This window comes from Mus musculus, chromosome 4 (assembly GCF_000001635.26).
Source record: "Mus musculus strain C57BL/6J chromosome 4, GRCm38.p6 C57BL/6J".
NCBI lineage: Eukaryota > Metazoa > Chordata > Mammalia > Rodentia > Muridae > Mus > Mus musculus.
The window spans coordinates 120075222-120100557 of NC_000070.6; the positions used below are offsets into that span (position 1 = coordinate 120075222).

A 25336-nucleotide genomic window follows, 5' to 3' on the forward strand; every position below is an offset into this window, starting at 1 on the left:
AACAGCACCAGCATGTAAAGATGTGTGTGCAAAAGATGTTTGCTGCAAAATTCCAGAGGCAAACGAACAAAAGAAAATGGTTATAAAAACTCAAAAGCAAAGTCAAGCTCAAAGGCACTGCATTCCAAGCCTCCCCTGCCGCTCAGCAGTAGCAGGCAGACTATGAGCCTACTTAGAAAGGCAGTGTCACGCCCTGGTGCTGGCTTCCCCCAGCCTCTGCGGAGCTTTCCATGGACTCAGGTGAAGCCCATGCCTTTTTACCCAGGGTTCTTCCCTGTTAGGCTCCTTCAGTAGTAATCTATCCTTTGGTCTCATCAATCCCATCTTACAGGAAAGAAACCACAACTGAGACCCAGCACTTGCCTTGTTATGGCCTGGTGTTGTTGGCAGGCCCGTCACTCCCCTGGGTCCTGGCACTACCTGACAAATGCAGACTTTAACCCAGGTGCTGCAACGGGGCAGCTGAACTCTCGTGGTACGGAGGGGAAGCCACATAGCAACAGCCAAGTGATAAGAGCGAGGCAACCAGCCTGGAGGGAGAAAGTGGGCTTGACATTCATAAGGTGTCACACGCCCCAGGCAGGCCTCAGGGACTAGGGCCTGGACATGGAACATTAGTAGAACATGAGAGACTTGGGAACTGGGTCAGAATTCTTTATGTTAACAGCAATTTACTTAATTCAATAAAAAGTGGTGCTCTTGGTATTCCTGGAATCCCTATTGCTTAGAAGGAGGCTGTGTTTAAGCCAGACAGACTCAAGTCAGTGTGAATAACAGTAACAGTATACAGTGGGATGCATTTCTGATGGGACCCAGAATGGAGATCTCCAGCTGGCACAGTGTCCCAAACATGAGCTAATGCCTTAAGGACAAACTCACAGGACATTCTTACACCCTAGGAAAGCCAGATGCCTAACACAGAGCTGGCATGAAATCCAGGGAAGGAGAGGTAGGTGGTGGCTTAATGAATGGCTTCCAACTTAAAATAACCGGGAAGAAATTGCCTTCTTCATATCCCAGAGCCAAGGAGCACTCTGTCCGCCTGTGGTCGGGACACTGAGACCGTGGCGCTAGCTAGGTAGCACTTCTTTGACTACCAGAGAGCTGCACAGTAGAGTTACCATGAGGGGCATTCTGCTTGCTCACCTGCCATTTTCTTCTCCCTCTGGTCTAGATCTTAGATCTCCCAGCTTCCCTGAGCTGATCGAGCCTCTGTGAGTGAGTTGCAACTGCAGATCGATAAATATGGAATTAGCTAATTGATCAGGTCATGACAGACAGCAAAGAGCCAAAGCCTTCTTGGCTCTGCTTGGTTTATTGGGGTTTTCTGTTAGGAGCTCTTCTGTTGAAAGGATGCCTGGGCTAGAGAGGGCATTGAACAATTGGGGTAGTCAGTGTATGTCATGCACCCCCAAATATGAACCAACCAATGAGCTTTTAGTTCCTCTGAGAGGTAAGGCTCCTCACCGAGACCCATATCGACAGGCTCCAAGCTGCTGGCCTTTGGTGCCCCGTCTCCTCACCAGGTAACCAGATCGTTAGGTTCTTTTCTCTATGGTCTCAGACCCCAGAGGATACTCCGACTACAGTCCATCAGCTCCTAATCACCTTCATCCTGCAGTTCAGTCTCCAGGACCCATATGTGGAAGAAGAGGATTGATTCCTGCAGGCTGTCCTCTGACCTCTGTCCACCACGACACATGCACATACATGAGCACACAAACACAATGAGGGAATCAAAATAATAATAATAATAATAATAATAATAATAATAATAATAATAATAATAATAAAAGTGATAAAGGGTATACATTAATAAAGGATGAATTTTATGGTATATTATTGCGTATCAGTTTATCCCAAAGTAAATAATACTTCTAAAGAGTCACATTTATGGAAAAGAGACTAGGTCAAAATTTAGAAAAATTTCCAGAAGTGGTGGCACACACCTTTAATCACAGCACAGAGCAGGTGGGTCTCAGTGAGTTCAAGGCCAGTCTGACATACACAATGAGTTCCAGAATAGCCAGGGCTACACAGAGAGACTCTGTCTCAGAACACAAAGAAAAGAATTTAGGAAATTCTACGTATTAACAGATTAACATACCCCCTTGTTTTGGAAATCAAGGGTTCGGAATTGAGGTGACTTTTACAAACTGTCCGCTCTCTGACATTTCCCTTTCTTCATCTACCCATTCATTCCCAAACACCTACGCGTGCCTGCTCAGTGTCAGAACAAGAAGGTGATTCAGACACAGGTCCCTCCAACTTCTGTGAAAATAATGAGACGAGTGCATGAACAGTCACAAGCCACCCCCACGCGTGTGTGCCACCTATCACTGAGAGCTTCTACTGAAGTGTTGAATCTCAGCAGCTCATCTCACAGAAGTGGGGAGAAGCATGGGAGTTACCAGAGAGTCAGCAGTCAGGGGAGGGACGTGATCAGTGGGACCAGATCACAGAAGAGCTCCTGGGACTCTGTCATATGGCAGGGTGACTCCAGTCAAGAGTATGTAATGTGCATTTCGGAATAGCTAGCCAGAGGATTCTGAATTCTCTTCATCATGAAGAAGGGGTAACAGAGGTGCGGGATGGGGTGATGATCTGTGACCATAGCATTGTATGTATACAGATCATTAACACTGTATGTAAACATCACACCGTAGCTGATAAATATATAAAATTATATGGCAAATAAAGTCAAATGTAGGCCAAAAAGCATTGGCAGCTGTCATTACCACAAACAGGTGCTGTAAAAGACCTAGGCTCGAAGGTCAGGTCCCCTGGGGCAGTGGTTCTCAACCTTCCTAGTGCTCTGAGTGAAGGGGCCCAGCTCCGTTACCACTCAAGTGCAAAGATGAGAGGTGGCTGGTGCCCTGGTGCCCTGCAGGGGGTCTGCGGTGGTCCCGACTCCAAGCCCTTGTGGGGTCATTTCTCATCTCCGCTAACTACCAGCATACCATACTAGTTCAGGCTCAGGACAGGAGAGGGAGCCAGAGATGAGTCAGATGCCAGACAGGACCCAGGAAACATTTGGAGTCTTCAGGGAGACTGGGACTGTGGAGATACCCAGATTCGTCCCAGCTACTGCTGCCTCTGTCCCCTCATCTGCACAGTGGGTGCTAAGGCTCTGCCCAGGAGACTGTTGAAAAGAACTCAAAAGGTCTGATGTGATGCCTAGACAGTGTGCTTACAATCTAAGGACAGACAAAGTTGTCATCAACTGGTTCCCTCCTAGGAATGAATTTAGGTGGAAACAAGTGAGACTGGTCAGTGAACGCTAAATTACTACACTAATTCAAGGTAGGAATGCCCTGGTTATCACTGGTGTCATGGAGTAGTAGGCCTATCCCCATGGAGAAGGGGACAGTGGTGGCCTCAAGGAGAAATTGGTGACAAGTTGGTTTTATCTGGAGAAAGAAAGGAAGAATGGGGAACAGGCAGCTGTCAGGGAGGGGCTGGTCCCCTAGCAGGTAGACAGAAAGGATAGAGGGGCTAGGATGTGATTTAGAGGTAGGAGGAAGGAAGCTTGGAGATGACAGGGCTGGGGTGGACACACTCGATGGAGTAACTTGAGGAGAGGCAGGAAGGTGGGACAAGCTGAGCCAGAGCATCAGTACTCATAAGCACTGAGATCCGGCAGGAAGCCGGGGCCAGGGGGAGTCCCACTGGGGTAAGCCAGGCTGGGGATAAGAAGGACCCAAAATGTCTTGGCAGATTAGACCTCAGAATCCAACTGTACAAAGCACCCTCTTTCTCACTGGGGGTGGACCTAACTGGGTTGTCACCTACCTAACTGGGTAACCTTCAGGATAGGGGCAAAGCCGGGTCTCTGGCCACCGAAACTCATACACAACGCTGCAGTTTTCCCCACGTTTCCTTGCAGATGTAAAGGGGTGGTAACAGCACACTACACAGCCACCTGTAGACTCCTGGCCTCTTGATTAATTGAGTGTGAACCTGTGGACACGTACATGACCTTAGCTTCCTCATCTGTAAAACTGACTTAGAAACACAATCTACTGCACAGACTTGAGGACTGAGTGTGCCTTGGGTGCTTAGCAGTGGCATGCTGGCTCTCATCAGCTAGCCAGCCCATCAGCTAGCTAACCAATCAGCTAGCCAGCCCGTCAACTAGCCAGCCATCAGCTAGCCAGCCCATCAGCTAGCTAACCAATCAGCTAGCCAGCCCATCAGCTAGCTAACCAATCAGCTAGCCAGCCCATCAGCTAGCCAGGCATCAGCTAGCCAGCCCATCAGCTAGCCAGCCAATCAGCTAGCTAACTAATCAGCTAGCCAGCCCATCAGCTAGCCAGCCCATCAGCTAGCCAGCCATGAGCTAGCCAGCCCATCAGCTAGCTAACCAATCAGCTAGCCAGCCAATCAGCTACTCAACCCAACAGCTAGCCAGCCCATCAGCTAGCCAGTCACCTTGCTACTGGCCTAGCTGCTCTGCAGTTTGTTGTTAGGTACACTCCATCTTTCTTAAACCACCAGACCTTCTTCAACAGGCTGTCTATTTTTTTTTCTCCTGGTTTGTCTTGGGCCTGTCACAGTAGAGAAACCAGGTTAATGTTGTGATCCATCGAATTCTCATTTAGATTCATTCATTCATCTGTTCATAATGCAATGGGCAACCAGCAGCCTGTGCTTGGGGCATTGGGAAACACAGAGAATTCCCACAGTGTACATCTTTGGCCCCAGGATCCTCCCACAGCCTATGGCCTTTGCCAGAGTAGAATTTTCAAAATCACTTGGCTTGGGTGGCCAAAGGATGTGTGTGTGTGTGTGTGTGTGTGTGTGTGTGTGTGTGTGTGTGTGTGTGTATTTAAAGCCTCAGAAAACCATACAGGACTCCAGCCTCCTGCCCCATGAGGACAGAGCAGAAGTTGGAGGAAAACTGAGAACTGCTCCTGATGGCATGGCCTGTCTCTAGGGGCTTTTAGAACTCCAAAGTTGTCAAAACAGAAAGATCTGGGTCAGGGCCTGAAGTGAGAGTTCTTGACCCAAAAATAAGGTTGGAATTCAGTATTTATTAAGATTAACTGAAGTCCCATGGGCGTCAAGGAGCTGTCCTGGCTGTGCCTTGGCCCATGGAATCCTCTACAATATTACACTTGGGGACACCAGGCCACTCAGTGTGAGGCCTGAGGTACCACTCCTTGCCTGCTGTCAGCATCCTGTACCATCTTCCACACAGCTGGTTTTTAGAAATCGCTCTTCTTGCCCCTCCTTGGCATCTCTACAGCATCCCCTTTAAAAAGATAGATGGAAGCTCCCTCTCTCCACCCTGGGAACCCATGCCCCTGTCAGGTACCAGCTTCAGCCTTCTTGTTCTCCCAGATTCACCCATCCTTTGATAGACGCCATCTGTGCTTCTGCAAGGCACATGAATGAGATGAGCTGCCCTGCCCTACGCTAAAAGAACTCACTGTGCACGGAGAGAAAAGATCTGAACAAATAAGGTTCCACCTGTGAGTAACAAGAGAGAGGGCACCATGCTCACAGAATAGAGACTCCGGGAGGTCAGGAAAGCTCGGTGGAGAATGTGAGGATGGAATAGCGTGTTCATCCGAGTCCTCTGGGAAGCAGAACTAAAAGGACAGGGACACACATGTGCACAGCCTTATAATACAGATAAGCAAAAACAAGCTTGACATTGGCAACGAGACTGGTGGGTACAAGAAACTATAGCTTGTGACAAAGGAAGGAGAAGTACCTGAGATCGTAATAGCATCCACTGTGTCAGGCACTGGAGACAGGGTCCTCCAGACAGTCCCAGAAGAGGAACAGGGGAAAGAAAGTGACACTAAGAGGGACAGTAAGGATGGTGTCCTTTGGCTCCTATAGTTGAGATTCAGTAAGTGCACAGGGTCTGGGGGGCAGCTCCCCATGACCTGCAGGGCATAGGGTAGTCTGCCAGCTGTCACTTCAATTGATTCATCAGGCCCACCCACGTTATCAAAGGTATTCTGCTTCATGCAAAGTCTGGATTTAAATGTTATTCTCACCCGAAAAATAACTTCACAAAATCTTCTAGAATGCTGTTTAATGAATATCCAGGACCATGACCTATCCAAACTGACGTAGGAGATTAACTAGCAGGGGGATATGAAGGATATTGAGGAGTTTGCCACTCTGTCGGAGAGACAAAGAACATGACAGCCAACTGAAGCATCAGCTTATGCTGGGAACATTCTGAAGTTTACACAGAAAGGGAGGGAACGGAGAGGGGTGTTAGAGATACAGCCCTGTGGAAGAGACCTGGAGACTCAGCAATTAGGCCTGCCTAAAATGAGCTTTACAGAGTCCTAAACTGAGGAGTCAGTTATGCCTCGAACAGCCTCCAGAGCAGCAGCTCTCAGGCTTTGGCGAACCTCTGTCTCCAAAAATATTGACTTTAAGATTCTTAAGAGTAAGAAAATTAGCCATGAAATAACAATGGAAATAACTTTATGATGGGGGGGGGTCCCCACAACAGGAGGAACTATACTTATGGGTCTGGAACCTGGGATGGAAACCCTTCCCCTCCACTACACCTGGTAGACAGCACACTGACTCTCAGTTCCCGTGGCTGGCAGAGGATGGAACCTGACTCATAGGCTCCTCCGAAGGCCATCCCTGAGACAGAGAGGGGAAGACCAGCGTGTCATGTGTCTTGATCAGTCTGAACTCTGATGTCAGGCTCCTGGGAGAGCAGGGACCCAGGTGTGGGAGCATCAGCTGTGCCACGAGGTAGACACCTCAGGGTTCTGAGATGATGCCTCTCCAGTAGAAGACCCTCTTTCCTTTTGGTGTCCTCACTGCTGGAGTTCCAGCTTCTCCCTAGGAGTCATCATGACAAGTAGAGAAGGCATTTTCCAAAGAATGACATCACAATAGCTTTGAAAACAAGATAGGGAGCCTCCCCATGGGCCATGAATATGCAAAGTCTTAAGAAAATAGGATACACATGAGATGGGTAAATAGAACCAGAGCCAAAAGCATCACAACCCAGAACCCAGACATCTAAGTGATTTCCATCCCAGAGATGCCAGCCATAGTTCATGCCAAACATCAACAAAGGCAAGAGTTGGACTGGCTGCTATGCCCTCCCCACTTCAGAAAGGGAGGTTAGGCCCCTCCCATAATGTGCTGTTCAGGCAGAGACAGCCAAATCCCATGGAGCTAAGTCTCAAGGCCATTCTAAGAGGCTAGGGGTGGGTTTAGCCGACTCCAGAAGATAGTGTGGGGCAGAGAGTGTATAGGTCACTCACTCTCACATGAAGCATACCGCACTGGCCACAGAAACATTCTTGGACAATAGAATGTTTGCTGCCAAACTTCCCATAAGTGGGCCTCACTGGGAGACTTGCTTCACATTCTCACAAATGTCCCTGACATGGCTTCCCCATCCCGTTCAGGCGTAACCTGTCAAGCAGAGAGCCAGTACTACAGGAAGCCTAGTGTGGTTGATGATTTCATCAGAATCCTCCCTCTTTTCTGTGGTGTGAGAGATCTGAGCAGACCCCAGGGCCAGCCAGCTAAAGACCACAGGTCCTGTCCTTCCGGGGAGTGAGGTGTGACCTTGTGCTAGGGTGAGCTGAAAAGACCTGCAGTCCCTTCTCAAGCCTCTCACTACGATGTGGATATGGTGGTGGGAACGGGTAGCCATGCAGTGTTGGGGACAAAAGAGAAGGCTTAACTATGCTCTTACCACTCCTCAGCTGACAGACCAGCCCTGGCCTCTGGCACTCTGACCATCACATTAGACGGGAGTAAATTTCTATCTTGTCTCCACTCCTCCTTATGGGAGCTCAAGTCCTTACCTCATGCAAGCACTGACTTTCTAGTGCAGTCCCTGATGCATAACCAAGACCACCAAACAGAGAACCAATAACATGAAAGAGAAGACCAGGATGCAAAGACCAGTGAAGGCCCATCCCAGGTTAGAGCCACCTAAGATAAATCAAATTAGTGTGCTTAGCAATAATGATAATTTATTCCATTTTAAACCATTTTTATTATTTCTAATGGTGTATATATGTCTGTATCTATGTCTGTGTCTGTGAACGTGACTGCAGGTGCCCTTGGAGGCCATGAGCCAGAGGAGTCAGAGCCCCTGGAAACTTGTCTGGTATGAGTTCTGGGAATCAAACTCAGATCCTCTTCAAGAACAGTGCCCATTAACCACTGGCCATGTGTCTCCAGCCAAGTTTATTTTATTAACTTAAAGGAGCCAGTTTCTGTGAAAATAGGACGATGAGAGAAAAGGAAATAGTTGTGGAAATTTTAAAAATGTGACACCTGAGAAAATGTTAATAGGTAAACTGTATGACGCAATGGGCGTGGGTAAAGACCAGGTGACCTGGAAGTCAAAACCAAGAAAATCAGTTGGTTTTTTTCTGGTGGTGGTGAAGGGGAATTGAGAACTAATAAAATTCAGTATCAATCAAAGAGGAGAGCAAGAAGTAAGCCCTCAGACAATGGGGTAAAGATGAAGAATGGCTAGAAGCGCAAAGTATGTAGCCTAAGAAATGTTCTACAAGTTAAAGAAATGTACTCAGGTTTTAGACAAGGAAGAGAACATGGATTCAGGACAGAACTCAGTATAACTGAACATTCCAATTCATTTTGGTGAAACTCCAGAGAAAGAAAAAAATAAAAAATATGTAGGAATTTATCGTGAGTAATACAAGACACTCTAGCCAAGCATTCTGGGCAGTCTTTCAAAAGTTTGGAAGACAGGACTTTGAGGCTAAGAGTCTTACTGTGTCAAATTTAGATAGGAAAATAAAAACGTGTTTTACAAATGGGAATTGGGAAAGTTTACCACAGCCCCCTATGCTTTCTAGGGGAAAAAATGGATCTATACCTATCAATCAAAAATTTTTGCAATATTTTGTAATTTTTGTCATTTAGAAAGTCTCTAAGACAAAAAAAATGTGTTAAGACAAAGCAGAATGAAACAAAAATGTCTACTAAAATACCACTGAATTGGAAGCTATTTGCAATTGCTACCCACTGGCTTGGGAAAATCAATTTTCTTCAATGCAATGTGACTGGGGACATCAACCACTCTCCAGAGCAGGCCCATGTCCAGGAGGAACTGGCCAACACCAAATCAAAAACATTTTTAAAGAATCCAAAATTGTGATGCTATTAGATTGAAGAGGCGAATGGAGAAAACTGTAAATATTTGTGACAAAGTTTCCTTGCTGTAGAGTCACTTGGGCCCATTCACACCAGCTGGTCCCAAGGGCATGAATGATAATACATTCATCATCAAGTTGTGTAATCACTTCTCCTAGTTGAATTATTCTATAGGCTAAGTTATAATATGGAAGTGAACATGGGTGTAGGGACACTGGACAGTGTAGATAAAGATACAATGAAAGCATGAAGGCAGACAAGAGAGTAAGGCTCAGAGAGAGCTGGGAACTTTCATTGTTCATAGAATAACTTAGGTGAATGTTGGGGGAGAGCCAATGCAAACCTCCCCTCAGACTCAGAACCAGAGTCCAGTGTGGATGGCTTAATTCTATGGATTAGAAAGCATTGTATGTGGGGAAAATTAACAGTTGTAGACGAAACAGCCCCTAGATCACAGCAGTACTCTCTGGTCTTGATGCATTTGTGATTCTGAACATTGGCTGCATCATGATGATCTGAGCCTCGAATGCCCCATCAACGTATGATTTTGGAGGAGTTCATTTAAGTAGACAGAGAGAAAGCTGATTGCATCTGTGTCCCTGGCCTCGTATACCAACTCCTGAACCCTAAAAACCTTATGCACACACAACACTGGACAAACACCCAGCATGCTCACCCTACTGAGCCACCTGTCGTCTTCTGACCTCGCCCACAGCTACTTCCCCTTTCTCCTTGGTGCAATCCCACTTTTTCTTCAGTCTGGTGTATATCTCCATAAAGCCATGCTTGTAATCCCCACCAGCTCTCGATTACGGGTGCAAAGTTCATGCCTTTTTAAAGCTTGAGGCATAACATACACAAAATTATAAATACACAAGCATAAGCCTTATAATAGTTGTTGTATGTGTGTATGTATATATGTGTGTTATGTAATAAATATTTAACTACATCAAAGTGTAGAGCATTTGTCAGCCCAGAAAGCTACTTCCCAACAAAGAGAGAGAGAGAGAGAGAGAGAGAGAGAGAGAGAGAGAGAGAGAGAGAGAGAGAGAGAACTGATCTGCTTTGTAAGGACATAAAACAGTCTTTATCTACATTCAATATATGTAGATGCTGGTAGTCGATTGTTTATAAGTTCCCTCACTTGCTACTGTATCCGGAAGACCTAGGTTATTTTTTATGTTATGTTATTTATTTATTATACAGGGTTCTGCCTATATGTATGTCTGCACACCAGAAGAAGGCAACAGATCTAATTATAGATGATTATGAGCCACCATGTGTTTCTGGGGATTGAACTTGTGACCTCTGGAAGAGCAGCCAATGTTCTTAACCTCTGAGCTATCTCTACAGGCCCTGAGACCTAGGTTTTTAATCCTATACCACTGCTTTGTTCTTTTCTATTACTATGTAATAATTACAGTGTGAATACCAACATTTATTTATCCATTTGATTTACTATTGCCATTTAGATTGTCCCCATGTTTTTGCTGAAGAAAATTGCTTTATTTTTGTTATTATTTTTAGTATACAAATACATATATTTTGGTAGAATATATCCCCAGGAATGGAAATTCTGATTCAGAGGTAGGTGTGCTTAGCATTAGCTTTTGCCAACCAAGTAGTAAACAAAGTGTTTGTTCTCCTGGCCTAGAGACTGGCCATCCTTAGTGCCAGTTTGGTTGTTTCATGTTAGGGCTTCTAGTAGTTAGGTGGTTGGTTTACTGTGTAGTTCCCAACTGAGTTTGTTGGTTTTCTCTTCACATGCGTTAATGCTCTGCTTTCAATCATGGATCCAATATGAATTTGGGAGAAATAGAAACAAATGACAGTACTATAAGCTATATAGACTTCACCGATACACAGTGTTCCACCTCAGCTAGACAAGATAGAGCTCAAGGTACTAGTATTCTCCCTGAGATAGTGTTTGCCAGAGATAGACCTCACAGATACAGTGTTTTACTGCAGACAGACTGGAGAGACATCACAGATACACGGGGGTTTTACCTTAGGCAGACCAGATAGACTTCATAGATACACAGTATTCAATCTCAGGTAGACAAGTCCTAATAGATTCAAAGTATTCTACTTCAGGTAGACCAGATAGTCTAGATAGATGCACTGTGTTCTACCTTGAGGACTGGTGAGAGGGCTTAACAGGTAAAGATGCTTGCTGCCCTAGCCTAGAAACGTGAGTTCTATCCTTAGAACCCATATAAAAGTGGAGAAGAGGACTGGCTACATAAGGTTGCTCCCCCAACATCTACCATACATGCATAATGGCATGCACTCATCATGCACTGATTATTATTACATATGATAAATTTAGTAAGCGCTCAATATACAAAATCATAGAAATAAGTTACTTGTCTATACACTGGCAATGATCTATCTTAAAAGTAAGGTAGGAAAACAATATCATTTGCAGTGGTACACAAAACAATAATATAGTTAGGAATAAACTTAACCAAGGAAAGGAAAGAGTTATATACCAAAACCAAAAAAATTCTCATTAAGAAAAATTGAAGACCCAAATGTAAAGGCATCTTGCATCTCATGTTCATGAACTAGAAGAATTAATGTTGTTTAATTTCCATACTGTCCTAAGAAATCTACAGATTTGGTGTATAAACATACTAACATGCTCTTTACAGGAATAGATAAAACCCAATTTTATATATATATGAAAATCCCTATGAAAAACTAAATCCTGAAGAAAAATAAGAAAGCTGGAAACAATGCACCTCTTGGTTGCAAATTATGTTACAAAGATACAGTAATCAAAGCAGTACAGTATTAGGCATATAGACCAGTGAAACAGAATAGAGATCTCAAAATAAACCCATACATCTATGGCCACCCATCTTTTGCCAAGAATACACAATGATGTATTCATATCCACATATGGAGAAATGAGACTGAAGCTTTACCTTATATCACACCTACAAAAATCAACTCAAAGTGGATTAAGGACTTAAATGTAAAACCTAGAATTGGATCTCACCGTCACACAGGAGAAAAACTTCATGGCACAATCAGATTGGCTGTTGAGTTGAGCTCCTTCCTGATCCTATTAAAAGCATTGCTGTTTGGGGGTGGGGGTGGGGCTCGGGAGATGACCCGATGGGTGATGTGATTGTTGCACGGGCATGAGGACCTCAGTTTGGGTTTTCAGCTCCCACATAAAGAGCTAGAACAGGAGGTGTGCGCCTGTAATTGCAGTGCCAGGGAGGCGGAGCTAGGGGTGGGGGGAGGGAGAGGCATGATCTCCCATTTGAACTCAGAGCTTGCATATTGGGCTAGTCTCGCCAGCCTGTCCTGGGGGGGGGGGGGTCTCCCGTTTCCACCTCCTGAGGTCTGGGGTTACAGCCAGCCTGCCTGACATTTACGTGGGTGCTTTACCTGCTGAGCCATTTCCACACTCTTCCTTTCTTTCTTGATAGAAGCTATCCTAACTAACGTGGGTGAGAGGGGATTGGATTCTGGGCTTGAGTTCCTTTTCTCTAATAATCAGACCTGCTGGACATCTTTCCCTGTGCTTATTGGTTATTTGAAGAACTTCAGAGACGTCTGCTGGAGTCCTGTGGTCATTTTAAAAGCAGAAGTCCTTGCTTTTGTTGTTGCTGATTCGTAGGCATTCTTTACTGCATGGAACTTACTCTGTCAGAGCTATAACTACAGCTATGTCCTCTCAGTCTGCAGGCTTTTCACCCTCTTCTGATTTGACCATTGACGTGTAGGGGTCACTGATCTCAATGCTGTCCAGTTTAATCTTTTTGACTTTTTTGCTTTGTGTTATATTTAAAATATCATTACTAGTTCCAACATCACAAGGCTTTTCCTGTATGTTTTCTTCTAAGGGTTTTATAGTTTTGGCTTTGTGTTGAGGTCTTGTTTCCAATTTGAGTTGACTTAGGCCGTTTTCAGTTGGACTGGCCCTGTATGAGGAGTTCCGTGGAACATTTGAGATGGAGCAGATAAATAAAACATGTTGCAGAGTGGTCATGACTGCATGCCACTGCAAGGACAGTAATGTCCACCTGCCACACAGGCATGAAGAGAGAGACTGTAGGCAGTGCCCTTGTTCACTGTGGGCATAGTCAACAACAGTGATCTGCCCTTCTAGTATACTTATAGGATGTGTGTGCTTCTATGCCTGTGCGCCCACTCACATGCCTGTGTGTATATGTATGCCTGTGTATGTGTGTGTGTGTGTGTGTGTGTGTGTGTGTGTGTGTGTGTGTGTGATGTTGTAGTGTGTTCTTTCCTTAATTAAAAAATTATCTATCTACTGTGTGTATATGAGTGAGCACATGTGTACCATGGACAATTTGTGAAACTTGGTTCTCTCCTTCTGCCGTGTAGATTCCAGAAATTGACCTCAGGTGATCTGGCTTGGCACCAAGTACCCCTACCCACTGAGCCATCTTGCCACTGGCCCTGTTGTCCCATGTCCTATATATGTCCCTTCATGGTAGACAGAAGAACCCTAACTACTTAGGCAGCTTTTTGTACCAATGTCACTTAAACAAAATGTGGTCAAAAGACAGCTGGAGACCTACTGGGCGCTGACAAGCATACAGGCTGCTGTAGAATCCAGATCTGTTCCAGGCAGTGATCCTGGCAGAGCACAGTAGCCAGAAGATACGAGTCTGACCCGGTCTCCTGACAGGTTCTAGTCTTCCCCAGGGTGTCCTCAGTAGCACTTCCTGGCCCATTGAAGATAAGTAGGTCGGCTTAAGTTCACAAGTGCCCACTGAGTTCTCTCGGTGTCCAGACATGGCTTTGGATGCTTCTAGGGAAGGCAGATAAAAATAAATGACAAGGCAGGAGGGCAGCATGCTAACTAGGTGGATAACAATGGGCAACCCAGTGGATGAATTAGCCCCAAGCATCTGGGCTCTGCTGGGCCCCTGCTGATATGAGCTGCGACCCCAATGCTGGCTCATTTTCAGCATCACTGGAGCAAGACATCAGCATGGCAGACACTTTTCCAGGTAAAATAAAACACACAGAAGTTCTTAACAAGGCCAGCCCTCATGGCGGGAAGAAAGGCTGCTGGGAGTGGTATGCTTTGCCCTCAGAGTTAGAGCTTGAGTCCTGTCTGCAAGGCTGTGTGGCCCGGGCCCTGCAGGGTCTCCATTGCAGAAGGCACCTGGTAGCCCTGACTCAGCTGTAGGCTCGGCTCCTTGGCAGCTTTGTGATTTTATACCTCGGTTTCCTAATATGTAAGACAGGCATGATAAAGGCGGGTGGTGGCGGAGTTGTTGTAAGGAACAAATGGGTTGATTTATTTAAATCCCCTCAGGACAGTCCTGACATGAGCGGGAATTTTAGGGCCCAGTCCAGACTCAGAACCTGAGCATATGCCATCGCTGCCTCTTGTCACTGTGCCAGTGCCCCAGGGTGACGTAAGCAGGACAGCAAGTTCTAGCTTTCTACCTGCTCCATAAAGGCTGGGGATCTTGTTTCTGATTTCTGCATGTCAACACCAGAGACGTCCATGTCAACCTCTCTGGTAATAATAGTGTCACCTTGGTTCCTGGGTCTAACAGGAAGACAGTTCCCAACCAGACACAACTCACTTCCTTCTATACAAACAGTATACAAACTTAAGTGACTTAAAGAACGAGAGCTTTGACCTACTGGTTGAGAAGCATTCTGAGTTTGAACCCAGGACTGACTCCCACAATCTTTCCTAGGCCCCCCACATTCACAGATGACATGCATGCCCACATGTATATACACAGATACACACACAGTGTTGCATTAGGGAGTGTGAGGGGGCATCACCCGAGAAACCTGGACCAGGCCCCCCCAGCACACCTAGGTGATAAGACTCCCTCTTTCCTGGGGTCAGTGACCACAGCTCTGTGACGGCACATGTGAGATACCACTGAGCACTCACAGTTGGGTCTGAGGTGGGATGCAGGAACTCATCCGGAACCTACCCCAGGGCAGCATGAAGCCCCCTTCCTTGACACTCTGGGTACCAGATTCCCAGATCTCGACATCCTGTGTCCACATTCAACCTCTTAAGCTCTCTTTGCACATGCGCCTGCCTCTAAACCACTTCCCTTCTTCCAGATCCAACTCAACGGTGTCCCATCATTTAAGGCCTCGCTGAAGCTCTTCTTCCTCCAGGCAGCCTGTACGGTTCATTGCCTTTGCAATAGCAGAATGTGAAGGCAAAGTAGGAAGGCAGGAGAAGCCGAGAGGCTGGGACCCGCTTATGATAGAGCTAAACACCATTGGCTCAGACTCTGCAAAGGGGAGCTACAGAGAGGTCCTGAAAAGAGAGACACACCCTAGCTTGGTGTAGCTAATCACCAAAGGTTCTCTCTTCCACAGTGAGCAGTGGGGTGGTGGTTTTGGAGAGGAACAACTGGGGGAGGGGAGGACATAAGTCTTAAGAGAATGAGGTGGTACAAACAGGTTGCATGCTAAATACAAGTATAGCCATGAAACTTAGGATCATAGAGGAAGAGACTGGTAGATAACCCACTATGGAGAATTTGCATTGGCCAGTAAGGAAAACTCCTTGGCTAATAACTTTGTGCAGATACCCTAAGCCTCACTGAAGATCAAGATATAAGATGACACTCTGGTGGATATAAGACAGCCAGTTTCTATGCCTGGCGCCTGTGAATAGACTGCCTTTCATGGCAAGAGGGACTTTGTGGCTAGCCTGAGAAGGGTCTATTATGGGTTATCCAGGCAGAAGCAAGAGAAAGGAAAGACAGGCATTACTGTGAAGTGATTCCATTGGAGCCAATGTGGCTTTGAAGACATAAGGAGCCACAAGCCAAGGGGTGCAGGCAGCCTCTGGGAGCCGGAAAAGACTCAAGAGATTAGTGACCCACCCCAGTGGGGTTAGTGCCTAGCTGCTCAAAGGGACCAGTAACTGCTGCTTCGCCAAAGAGTTGCGATTTGCTGCTGGAGCAGATTCTGGTTCCTGCCCATTCATTGTCCCTTAGGCAGTTCTTCATCCATCAGATGGGAAGTCATCCTGCACCATGTTCCTCCCTGAGAAAACTGGCAAGCGGAAGCCAAGTGCCTGTCCTGTTAGCCATGACCTAGATGTTGGCCGGGGCTAGGGCAAAGGAACCTGGGAAAGAACAGGCTGTAGCTAGGTGGCTGTAGATCAATCAAAGTTGGAGTTTTCTATACTAAGAAGGGCAAATGGCTTCTGGGAGGGATCCAGCTGTGTTTTCATTCCCAACCAGGGACCACCCTTGCTTGGCCTTGACCTCATTCTGATCCAACTTCCTTCTGTGGCACTTTCTGACTGCCTCACCCAGAAGCTCCAGGCCAATATCCTCATACCTGTCCTGCCTCACTTTTACTTTCCTTCATAAGTGAGGACTCCACACACACACACACACACACACACACACACGCGCGCGCGCGCGCGCGCGCGACTGTGAACAACTCTGGAGGTGGCTGATAATCTGGTGTATCACGAAGTGAGAATATTTGCTGTTCATATCCTGTCTGGCCTGTGGTCTTGATTCTTGGATCCCTAGCTATTGAAAGTGGCAAGGTTCACTTTCTTGGCAATTTGAAATAACTATGTTTTATTGACAGTAAATCTTGTGACCACACTTTGGTATACTCGGTGTGCATGTTTGTGTGTGTGTGTGTGTGTGTGTGTGTGTGTGTGTGTGTGTGTGTGTAAGTTCATTATTAGCAAAGAACCTTGTTGGAACCTCCAACTTAACCTCTGGGGTTAGGTTGGTATAGCAGCTCCCTGGGCATGAAGCTCTTGTCTTCTGTCACCTCAGTTTTATCTCACTTGGGCAACAGCCCTGGCACCTCAGCCTAGAGCCTGAAATAGATTCCAGCTGGTGTCCTGACAGTGTGAGTGGCCTATCTGGCCTGATGGAGCCCAGTTCCTGGCTCCCCCTGCTTCAAAACATTCACTCCAGATCCTGATCATGTGGTTATAGCACTAGATATCAAAGGAGTTTTCCCACTACCTTCAGGATCCCAGCCACCTGGCCTTGAACCTGTTGATGTCACATGATTAACCCTAAGATCTTGGTGGCTCTAGTTCCAGTGAGCTCTGATTGCTTCCTTACTGGATTGTTTCAATAGATGAGCCTGTGGAAGCTTTCAGAATAGGAGCTGACTAGCCTGATATGTTAGCCAATTAGCTGTTGGAAACCAAATTCTCCTCATGGTTGTCAGTTGGCTTCTGAGGTCCCATGGCCTCAGTAGTGAATGACATGAACATTTTCTGTGGCTAATCTCTAGAGCACACTTTTCCCCTCCGTAGCTTGAAAGGAAACCCTGAAGCACTGGACCACTGTTGTGGTGATTTATACAATGTGCCCACTAGTTGTCTAAAAAGTGGCTTTTTCTGTCACTTGAATCATGCTCAGAACTAAGTCAAGTGGGAAAGAGATGTGCTTTTCATGTCTCTGGGTCACAGGGTCAGCTTAGGTTCTCCTAAAGAGTAGCCAATACCTTGCTCACACCACATCTGAATTTGACATGATCGAAGGCTGAGAAATTCCCAAGTCATGAGTTTTTGATGTCCAGCATCCACCTTGGCAACAACACCTGTCCTACAATTTGGTAAAGCAAGATGCAGAGGGTGCCAGTCCTAAACTCAGAGGGCCTGTGTGGCCCTGGCTGGTTGGTCCCATATGCCTTTAATTTCAGCCCTTGGGAGGCAGAGGCAAGTGGAGCTCTGAGTTTGAGGCCAGCCTGATCCACAGAGTGAGTTACAGGACATGGATAAACACACACACACACACATACACACACACACACACACACACACACACACACACACACATACACACATACACACACTCACACACACACACTCACACACTCACACACACACTCACACACACACATACACACACATTCACACATACACACTCACACACACACACACACACACACACACACATGCTTGCAAAGCTGAAGGAACTCTCTAGAAAATCTCCCATTTCCTTGGGAGTGATTGGATCAGTCTGGTGGTCACAGCCAGGTTCAGTGTGAGTTACCATGGGCTATGTCCCAACCTTTATTGCTTTGCCCAGAAACACAAGATAGGGATTTGCATGAGGGTGAATATGAGTGATATTTCTCAAGGCCATGCAGATCTGGGGCCAGAGAGTGTCTTTGTTAACAATCTATCCTTTGGAAAGCTCATCCCAGCATCCTCAGACACTTCTTACCTCTCACCGATCCAGCACCATCTGTATCCCCCTCAGCAGCATCTTTATCCATTTCCTAATGGTGTTCTTCTGCAGGCTACAGGAGCAGTTCTGACGGGACCTGCTACTACCCTTATTCCAGATTCACAGCAGAGGCTTGGCAAGCCCAGGCTCCCTGAGACTGGGTCACAGGGCAGGGTTAGGGGCCCAGGTCTCTAGCCCCCAGAAACCCCATAAGACAGTGTCAGAAGCATTGGCTCTGTGGAGGCATCGGTGTAGTATGAGTGTGGGGAGATGGGGTGCGGCATCCTGTTTGAATGTCTCTGGCTAGTTTTTAAGAAGTCTTAGCCAGCTTTAACTGCACTCCGTTTGCCCAGCCTGTGGACAGCCTCAGTAAATCCTTTTCCTCTGTTGTGTGTATTTTTTTTCCCTCATAGAAGACCGTGATTTCTCCTCCGAGGCTGCTATTCTCCAATACAGAATTCAAGGGCAGAAGAGGGCCGCCCCAGCATCCATTGTGGCATCTCTCCGGCCCGGACTAGGGATGACAGGCCCATGGACATGGATGTCTCCGACCTTCAGCTGTTCATATAGCACACAGGGGACTCGTGGGGGCCGCTTGTCACCCAAACCCACTCAATGGCAATACTGACATCTTCCAGGCTGTTTTCAAGACAGGCGTTCAGGCAGAAAAATGCCAGTATGCTTTCTGTCTGCAGAGTAGTGGGCTATGCCACACCAATATGAACAGCGTGGGCCCTGGGACCTGCTCTGAGTCCACTTGCAGCCACTGACACTTGAGGGGATTAAAAAAAAAAGCCCAGCCCCAAAACCATCGTGGGGTTGGCTTCCATGGCTCTTGACCAATGTGGCCAAAGCTAGACACCTCGGGACACTTGGATTATTCATAAATGCGACCTACCCCAAACTCCCTGAGTAGCATCTGAAGTCTTGTGAAGGTCATGGATCCTGACCAAAGCATCAAGGGCACCAAGAAGGCTGATGGAAGTCCCCGGAAGCGGCTGACCAAAGGAGAGGCCATTCAGACGAGTGTTTCTTCCAGTGCTCCATACCCAGGCAGCGGCACTACTGCTCCCTCAGAGAGTGCCACCCAGGAGCTCCTAGCCACGCAGCCTTTCTCAGGCCCCTCTCAGGAGAAAACGGGCCAGCAGCAGAAGCCTGCCCGGAGGCCTTCCATCGAGGCCTCGGTCCACATCTCTCAGCTTCCGCAGCACCCTCTGACACCAGCATTCATGTCCCCGGGCAAGCCAGAGCATCTCCTCGAGGGGTCCACGTGGCAGCTGGTTGACCCCATGAGACCTGGACCCTCGGGCTCCTTTGTGGCCCCCGGGCTGCATCCGCAGAGCCAGCTCCTCCCATCCCATGCTTCTATCCTTCCTCCTGAGGAGCTGCCTGGCATCCCTAAGGTCTTTGTGCCTCGTCCCTCACAGGTCTCCCTGAAACCTGCAGAAGAGGCACACAAGAAAGAGAGGAAACCGCAGAAGCCAGGCAAGTATATATGTCAATACTGCAGCCGACCCTGCGCCAAGCCCAGTGTGCTCCAGAAACACATTCGCTCACACACAGGTGAGAGGCCCTACCCCTGCGGCCCCTGCGGCTTCTCCTTCAAGACCAAGAGTAACCTCTACAAGCACAGGAAGTCCCATGCCCACCGTATCAAAGCTGGCCTGGCCTCGGGCTCCAGCAGTGAGATGTACCCCCCTGGGCTGGAGATGGAGAGGATCCCCGGGGAAGAGTTTGAGGAACCCACCGAGGGAGAAAGCACAGACTCTGAGGAGGAAACGGGTGCCGCATCAGGTCCCTCCACAGATGTTCTCCCCAAACCCAAGCACCCCCTGCTCTCAAGTAGTTTGTACAGCTCCGGGAGCCACGGTTCCAGCCAGGAACGCTGCTCCCTCTCCCAGTCAAGCACTGGCCCATCACTAGAGGACCCCGCCCCATTTGCAGAAGCCTCATCGGAACATCCCCTGAGCCATAAACCGGAAGACACGCACACCATCAAGCAGAAGCTGGCACTCCGCCTGAGTGAGAGGAAGAAGCTGATCGAAGAGCAGACATTCCTGAGCCCAGGGAGCAAAGGCAGCACAGAGTCCGGGTACTTCTCACGCTCTGAGAGCGCTGAGCAGCAGGTCAGCCCCCCCAACACCAACGCAAAGTCCTACGCAGAGATCATCTTCGGCAAGTGTGGACGGATTGGGCAGCGGACCTCCATGCTGGCATCCACCTCTACCCAGCCCCTACTGCCTCTATCCTCGGAAGACAAGCCCAGCTTGGTACCTTTGTCTGTGCCCAGGACACAAGTGATCGAACATATCACCAAGCTCATCACCATCAATGAAGCCGTGGTGGACACCAGTGAGATCGACAGTGTGAAGCCCAGGAGGAGCTCTCTAACCAGGCGCAGCAGCGTGGAGTCCCCGAAGTCCAGCCTCTACCGGGACTCACTATCGTCCCATGGGGAGAAGACTAAGCAGGAGCAATCACTGCTGAGCCTCCAGCACCCACCCAGCTCCACGCACCCTGTGCCTCTCCTGAGAAGTCACTCAATGCCTTCTGCCGCCTGCACCATCAGCACCCACCACCACACCTTCCGTGGTAGCTACTCCTTTGATGACCACGTCGCTGACCCCGAGGTCCCCAGCCGCAACACTCCCGTGTTTACCTCCCACCCACGGATGCTAAAGCGCCAGCCAGCCATTGAATTACCTTTGGGGGGTGAGTACAGTTCCGAGGAGCCTGGACCGAGCAGCAAGGACCCCACCTCCAAGCCCTCCGATGAACCAGAACCCAAGGAAAGCGACCTTACCAAAAAGACCAAGAAGGGGTTCAAAACAAAAGGCGCGAACTATGAATGTACCATCTGCGGTGCTCGGTACAAAAAGAGAGATAATTACGAAGCTCATAAGAAGTACTACTGCTCTGAGCTCCAGATCACAAAAGCCCACTCTGTAGGTGCTCATGAAGTGGAAAAGACTCAGGCTGAGCCTGAGCCTTGGTCCCAGATGATGCATTATAAACTGGGGGCCACCTTGGAACTCACTCCGCTGAGAAAAAGACGGAAAGAAAAGAGCCTTGGAGATGAGGAAGAGCCACCTGCCTTTGGCAGCCCAGGCCCTTCAGAAACAGCTCATAACCGTCCCCTGGGGTCCACCAAGTCACCAGCAGAAGCAAGCAAATCAGCGCCCTCTCTAGAGGGACCCACGAGCTTCCAGCCCAGGACTCCCAAGCCAGGAGCTGGGTCAGAACCAGGGAAGGAGAGGAGAACAATGTCCAAAGAAATTTCCGTCATCCAGCACACCAGCTCCTTTGAGAAGTCTGACCCACCGGAGCAGCCCAGTGGCCTGGAGGAAGACAAGCCCCCGGCCCAGTTCTCATCCCCACCACCTGCCCCGCACGGACGCTCCGCTCACTCCCTGCAGCCAAGGTTGGTCCGGCAGCCCAACATTCAGGTTCCAGAGATCCTCGTGACAGAAGAACCGGACAGGCCTGACACAGAGCCTGAGCCGCCCCCCAAGGAGCCTGAGAAGACAGAAGAATTCCAGTGGCCCCAGCGCAGCCAGACACTGGCACAACTCCCAGCGGAGAAGCTGCCACCCAAGAAAAAGAGACTCCGCCTGGCTGAGATGGCGCAGTCCTCGGGGGAGTCCAGCTTTGAGTCCTCCGTGCCTCTGTCTCGAAGCCCAAGCCAGGAGAGCAGCATTTCTCTGAGTGGCTCCAGCCGCTCGGCTTCATTCGACAGGGAAGACCATGGAAAAGCTGAGGCCCCTGGACCCTTCTCAGACACACGCTCCAAAACCTTGGGCTCCCACATGCTGACTGTCCCCAGCCACCACCCACATGCCCGAGAGATGAGACGGTCAGCCTCAGAGCAGAGCCCCAATGTGCCCCATTCCTCACACATGACTGAGACCCGAAGCAAATCCTTTGACTACGGCAGCTTGTCCCCTACAGGACCATCCTTAGCAGTGCCTGCTGCTCCGCCACCCCCAGCCGCCCCGCCAGAAAGAAGAAAATGCTTTCTGGTACGTCAGGCCTCCCTGAACAGACCTCCAGAAGCCGAGCTGGAGGCTGTGCCCAAGGGAAAACAAGAGAGCAGTGAGGAGCCCGCAGCCAGCAAGCCTTCCACAAAAAGCTCTGTGCCCCAGATCTCTGTGGGCACTACGCAAGGTGGGCCTTCAGGGGGCAAAAGCCAGATGCAGGACAGGCCCCCACTGGGATCCAGCCCACCCTACACAGAAGCTCTGCAAGTGTTCCAACCTCTCGGCACCCAGCTGCCCCCTCCAGCCTCTCTCTTCTCCTTGCAACAGCTCTTGCCTCAGGAGCAAGAACAATCCTCTGAGTTCTTCCCCACACAAGCAATGGCCGGCCTCCTCTCCTCCCCATACTCCATGCCCCCGCTCCCACCTTCCTTGTTCCAAGCCCCACCACTTCCTCTACAGCCTACTGTGCTACACCCCAGCCAGCTCCATCTCCCCCAGCTCCTGCCTCACGCTGCAGATATCCCCTTCCAGCAGCCCCCTTCCTTTCTCCCCATGCCATGCCCTGCCCCTTCAACCCTCTCCGGATATTTCCTCCCTCTGCAATCCCAGTTTGCACTGCAGCTCCCTGGTGAAATAGAAAGCCACTTGCCCCCAGTCAAAACCAGCCTGCCCCCTCTGGCCACAGGACCTCCTGGCCCCTCCAGCAGCACAGAATACAGCAGTGACATCCAGCTGCCTCCTGTGACTCCCCAAGCCACCTCCCCAGCTCCCACATCAGCCCCACCACTGGCCCTTCCTGCCTGTCCAGATGCCATGGTGTCACTGGTTGTTCCTGTCCGAATCCAGACCCATATGCCATCCTATGGAAGTGCCATGTACACCACTTTGTCTCAGATCTTGGTCACACAGTCTCCGGGTAGCCCAGCAAGCACGGCCCTTACCAAGTACGAGGAACCCTCCTCCAAAAGTATGACTGTTTGTGAGGCTGATGTATATGAGGCTGAGCCTGGGCCATCGAGCATAAGCAAGGAACAAAACAGAGGTTACCAGACACCATATCTGAGAGTACCTGAAAGGAAAGGCACTTCACTGTCTTCTGAGGGTATCCTGAGCCTGGAGGGGTGCTCATCCACAGCCAGTGGAAGCAAGCGCGTCCTTTCCCCAGCTGGCAGTCTTGAACTTACCATGGAAACCCAGCAGCAGAAAAGGGTAAAGGAGGAAGAAGCTTCCAAGGCAGATGAAAAACTGGAGCTTGTGAGTACCTGTAGTGTCGTGCTGACAAGTACAGAGGATAGGAAGAAGACAGAGAAACCCCATGTGGGTGGCCAGGGCCGGAGCAGGAGGGAGGCAGAAACACTGTCCAGCTTGTCTTCAGATGTATCCGACCCAAAAGAACTTTCTCCCCTCTCTCATTCCACATTGTCCCATGGGACAGCCCCAGGCTCAGAAGCTTTGAAGGAATATGCCCAACCATCTAGCAAAGCTCACCGAAGAGGTCTGCCTCCAATGAGTGTAAAGAAAGAAGATCCAAAGGAACAGACTGACCTCCCTCCCCTGGCACCCCCTAGTTCTCTGCCTCTGTCAGATACTTCCCCTAAACCAGCCAAATTGCAAGAAGGTACGGACTCAAAGAAGGTACTGCAGTTCCCCAGCCTCCACACAACCACTAATGTCAGTTGGTGCTATTTAAACTACATTAAGCCAAATCACATCCAGCATGCAGATAGGAGGTCCTCTGTTTACGCTGGTTGGTGCATAAGTTTGTACAACCCCAACCTTCCAGGGGTTTCCACTAAAGCTGCTTTGTCCCTCCTGCGATCTAAGCAGAAGGTGAGCAAAGAGACATATACCATGGCCACAGCTCCGCATCCTGAGGCAGGAAGGCTGGTTCCATCCAACTCCCGAAAGCCCCGCATGACAGAGGTAAGTTCTGCCTTGTTCTAGCCACCAAGTAATGCAAAAGCTTATGTTGAGCTTTTAAAGCCACATTGTCTTCATGCTAAGTTTGTAGAATTAAAGCCAGCTTGAGGTGAGAGGCAGGTTTTTCTCTCTGGGAGTCTTGACCTCATAAGAAAACATGTTCACTGAGCTTCTCTGCCCTTGTGTCCCTAACATAGTTGCAGTAACGCTATCAGCAAAATGCTGCTACTTTTCCAGAAGTTTCTACTATAAAATTGAAAAGTTCAGTTTCAGGAAGATATAGAGTGATTCTCTAAAGAACAAAGTTGGGGAAATTGGTGGGGATGCTTTGGACAATTTTAGAACTTTATTCCAGCATTTTCCCATGTGGTTCTCCATCATCTTATTAGTTTCAATCTGCTTTTTAAATTTTTTCTGTATCTGCTGGGGGGGGGTCTCTACTATCCTTTAAAATTGTCTCATTTCCACATTTGACACAATTCACTCCTAAAAGAATACTTTCCTGTAAGATGGTGCATAGAACTGGGCTGCAGTAAACCTCTCCACGTGTAGGAGACAATATCACAATTTGAGATGTCTGTGCTATAGATTAGCAGTAGGGTTTCAATGCAACTCATATTTATTCTTCCATTGCCTCTGACCTGGGCTACTTAAGGAGCTATGCAATAAAGTTTCCCATATCATTTTAACAGATTTGAAACTCAGAAATTCCAATTTGCATAAAAAAGACAACACTTTTACACAGGCAAGACCAGCCTAAAGCTTCAGGCCAGGACCTGTGCTGGCCTAATGTGACAAAATATCCCAACAAAAGTAACCTAAGGGAAAGAATTTATTTTGACTTATAACTTCAGAAGCATACAATACATAGTGGCCAGGAAGCCATGGAAGAGGCAGAAGAGGCATTTAGAAGTTGGCTGGTTGCTGGGCATGGTGGCGCACACCTTTAATCCCAGCACTCGAGAGGCAGAGGCAGGCCAGCCTGGTCTACAAAGTGAGTTCCAGGACAGCCAGGGCTATACAGAGAAACCCTGTCTCGAAAAACCGAAAAAAAAAGAAAAAAAAAATAAAGAAGTTGGCTGGTTGTATTGTCTCCACATTCAGGAAGCA

At 48.3% G+C, this 25336-nt stretch overlaps 1 protein-coding gene across 7 annotated transcripts in view; it reads left to right on the forward strand.

Annotated features, from left to right (window-relative positions):
* Nucleotides 1-25336, forward strand: part of Hivep3 (human immunodeficiency virus type I enhancer binding protein 3) — a 404287-nt gene that overhangs the window by 341463 nt on the left and 37488 nt on the right. For all 7 annotated transcript variants that reach the window (XR_003954883.1, XM_006502817.3, XM_030253274.1 and 4 more), the window contains one exon: nucleotides 18743-24229. Coding sequence is in view for 6 of the 7 variants with exons in the window: in XM_006502817.3 (XP_006502880.1) it covers nucleotides 19268-24229 (4962 nt within the window). In the remaining variant the exon portion in view is untranslated. The remainder of the gene's footprint in view (nucleotides 1-18742; nucleotides 24230-25336) is intronic.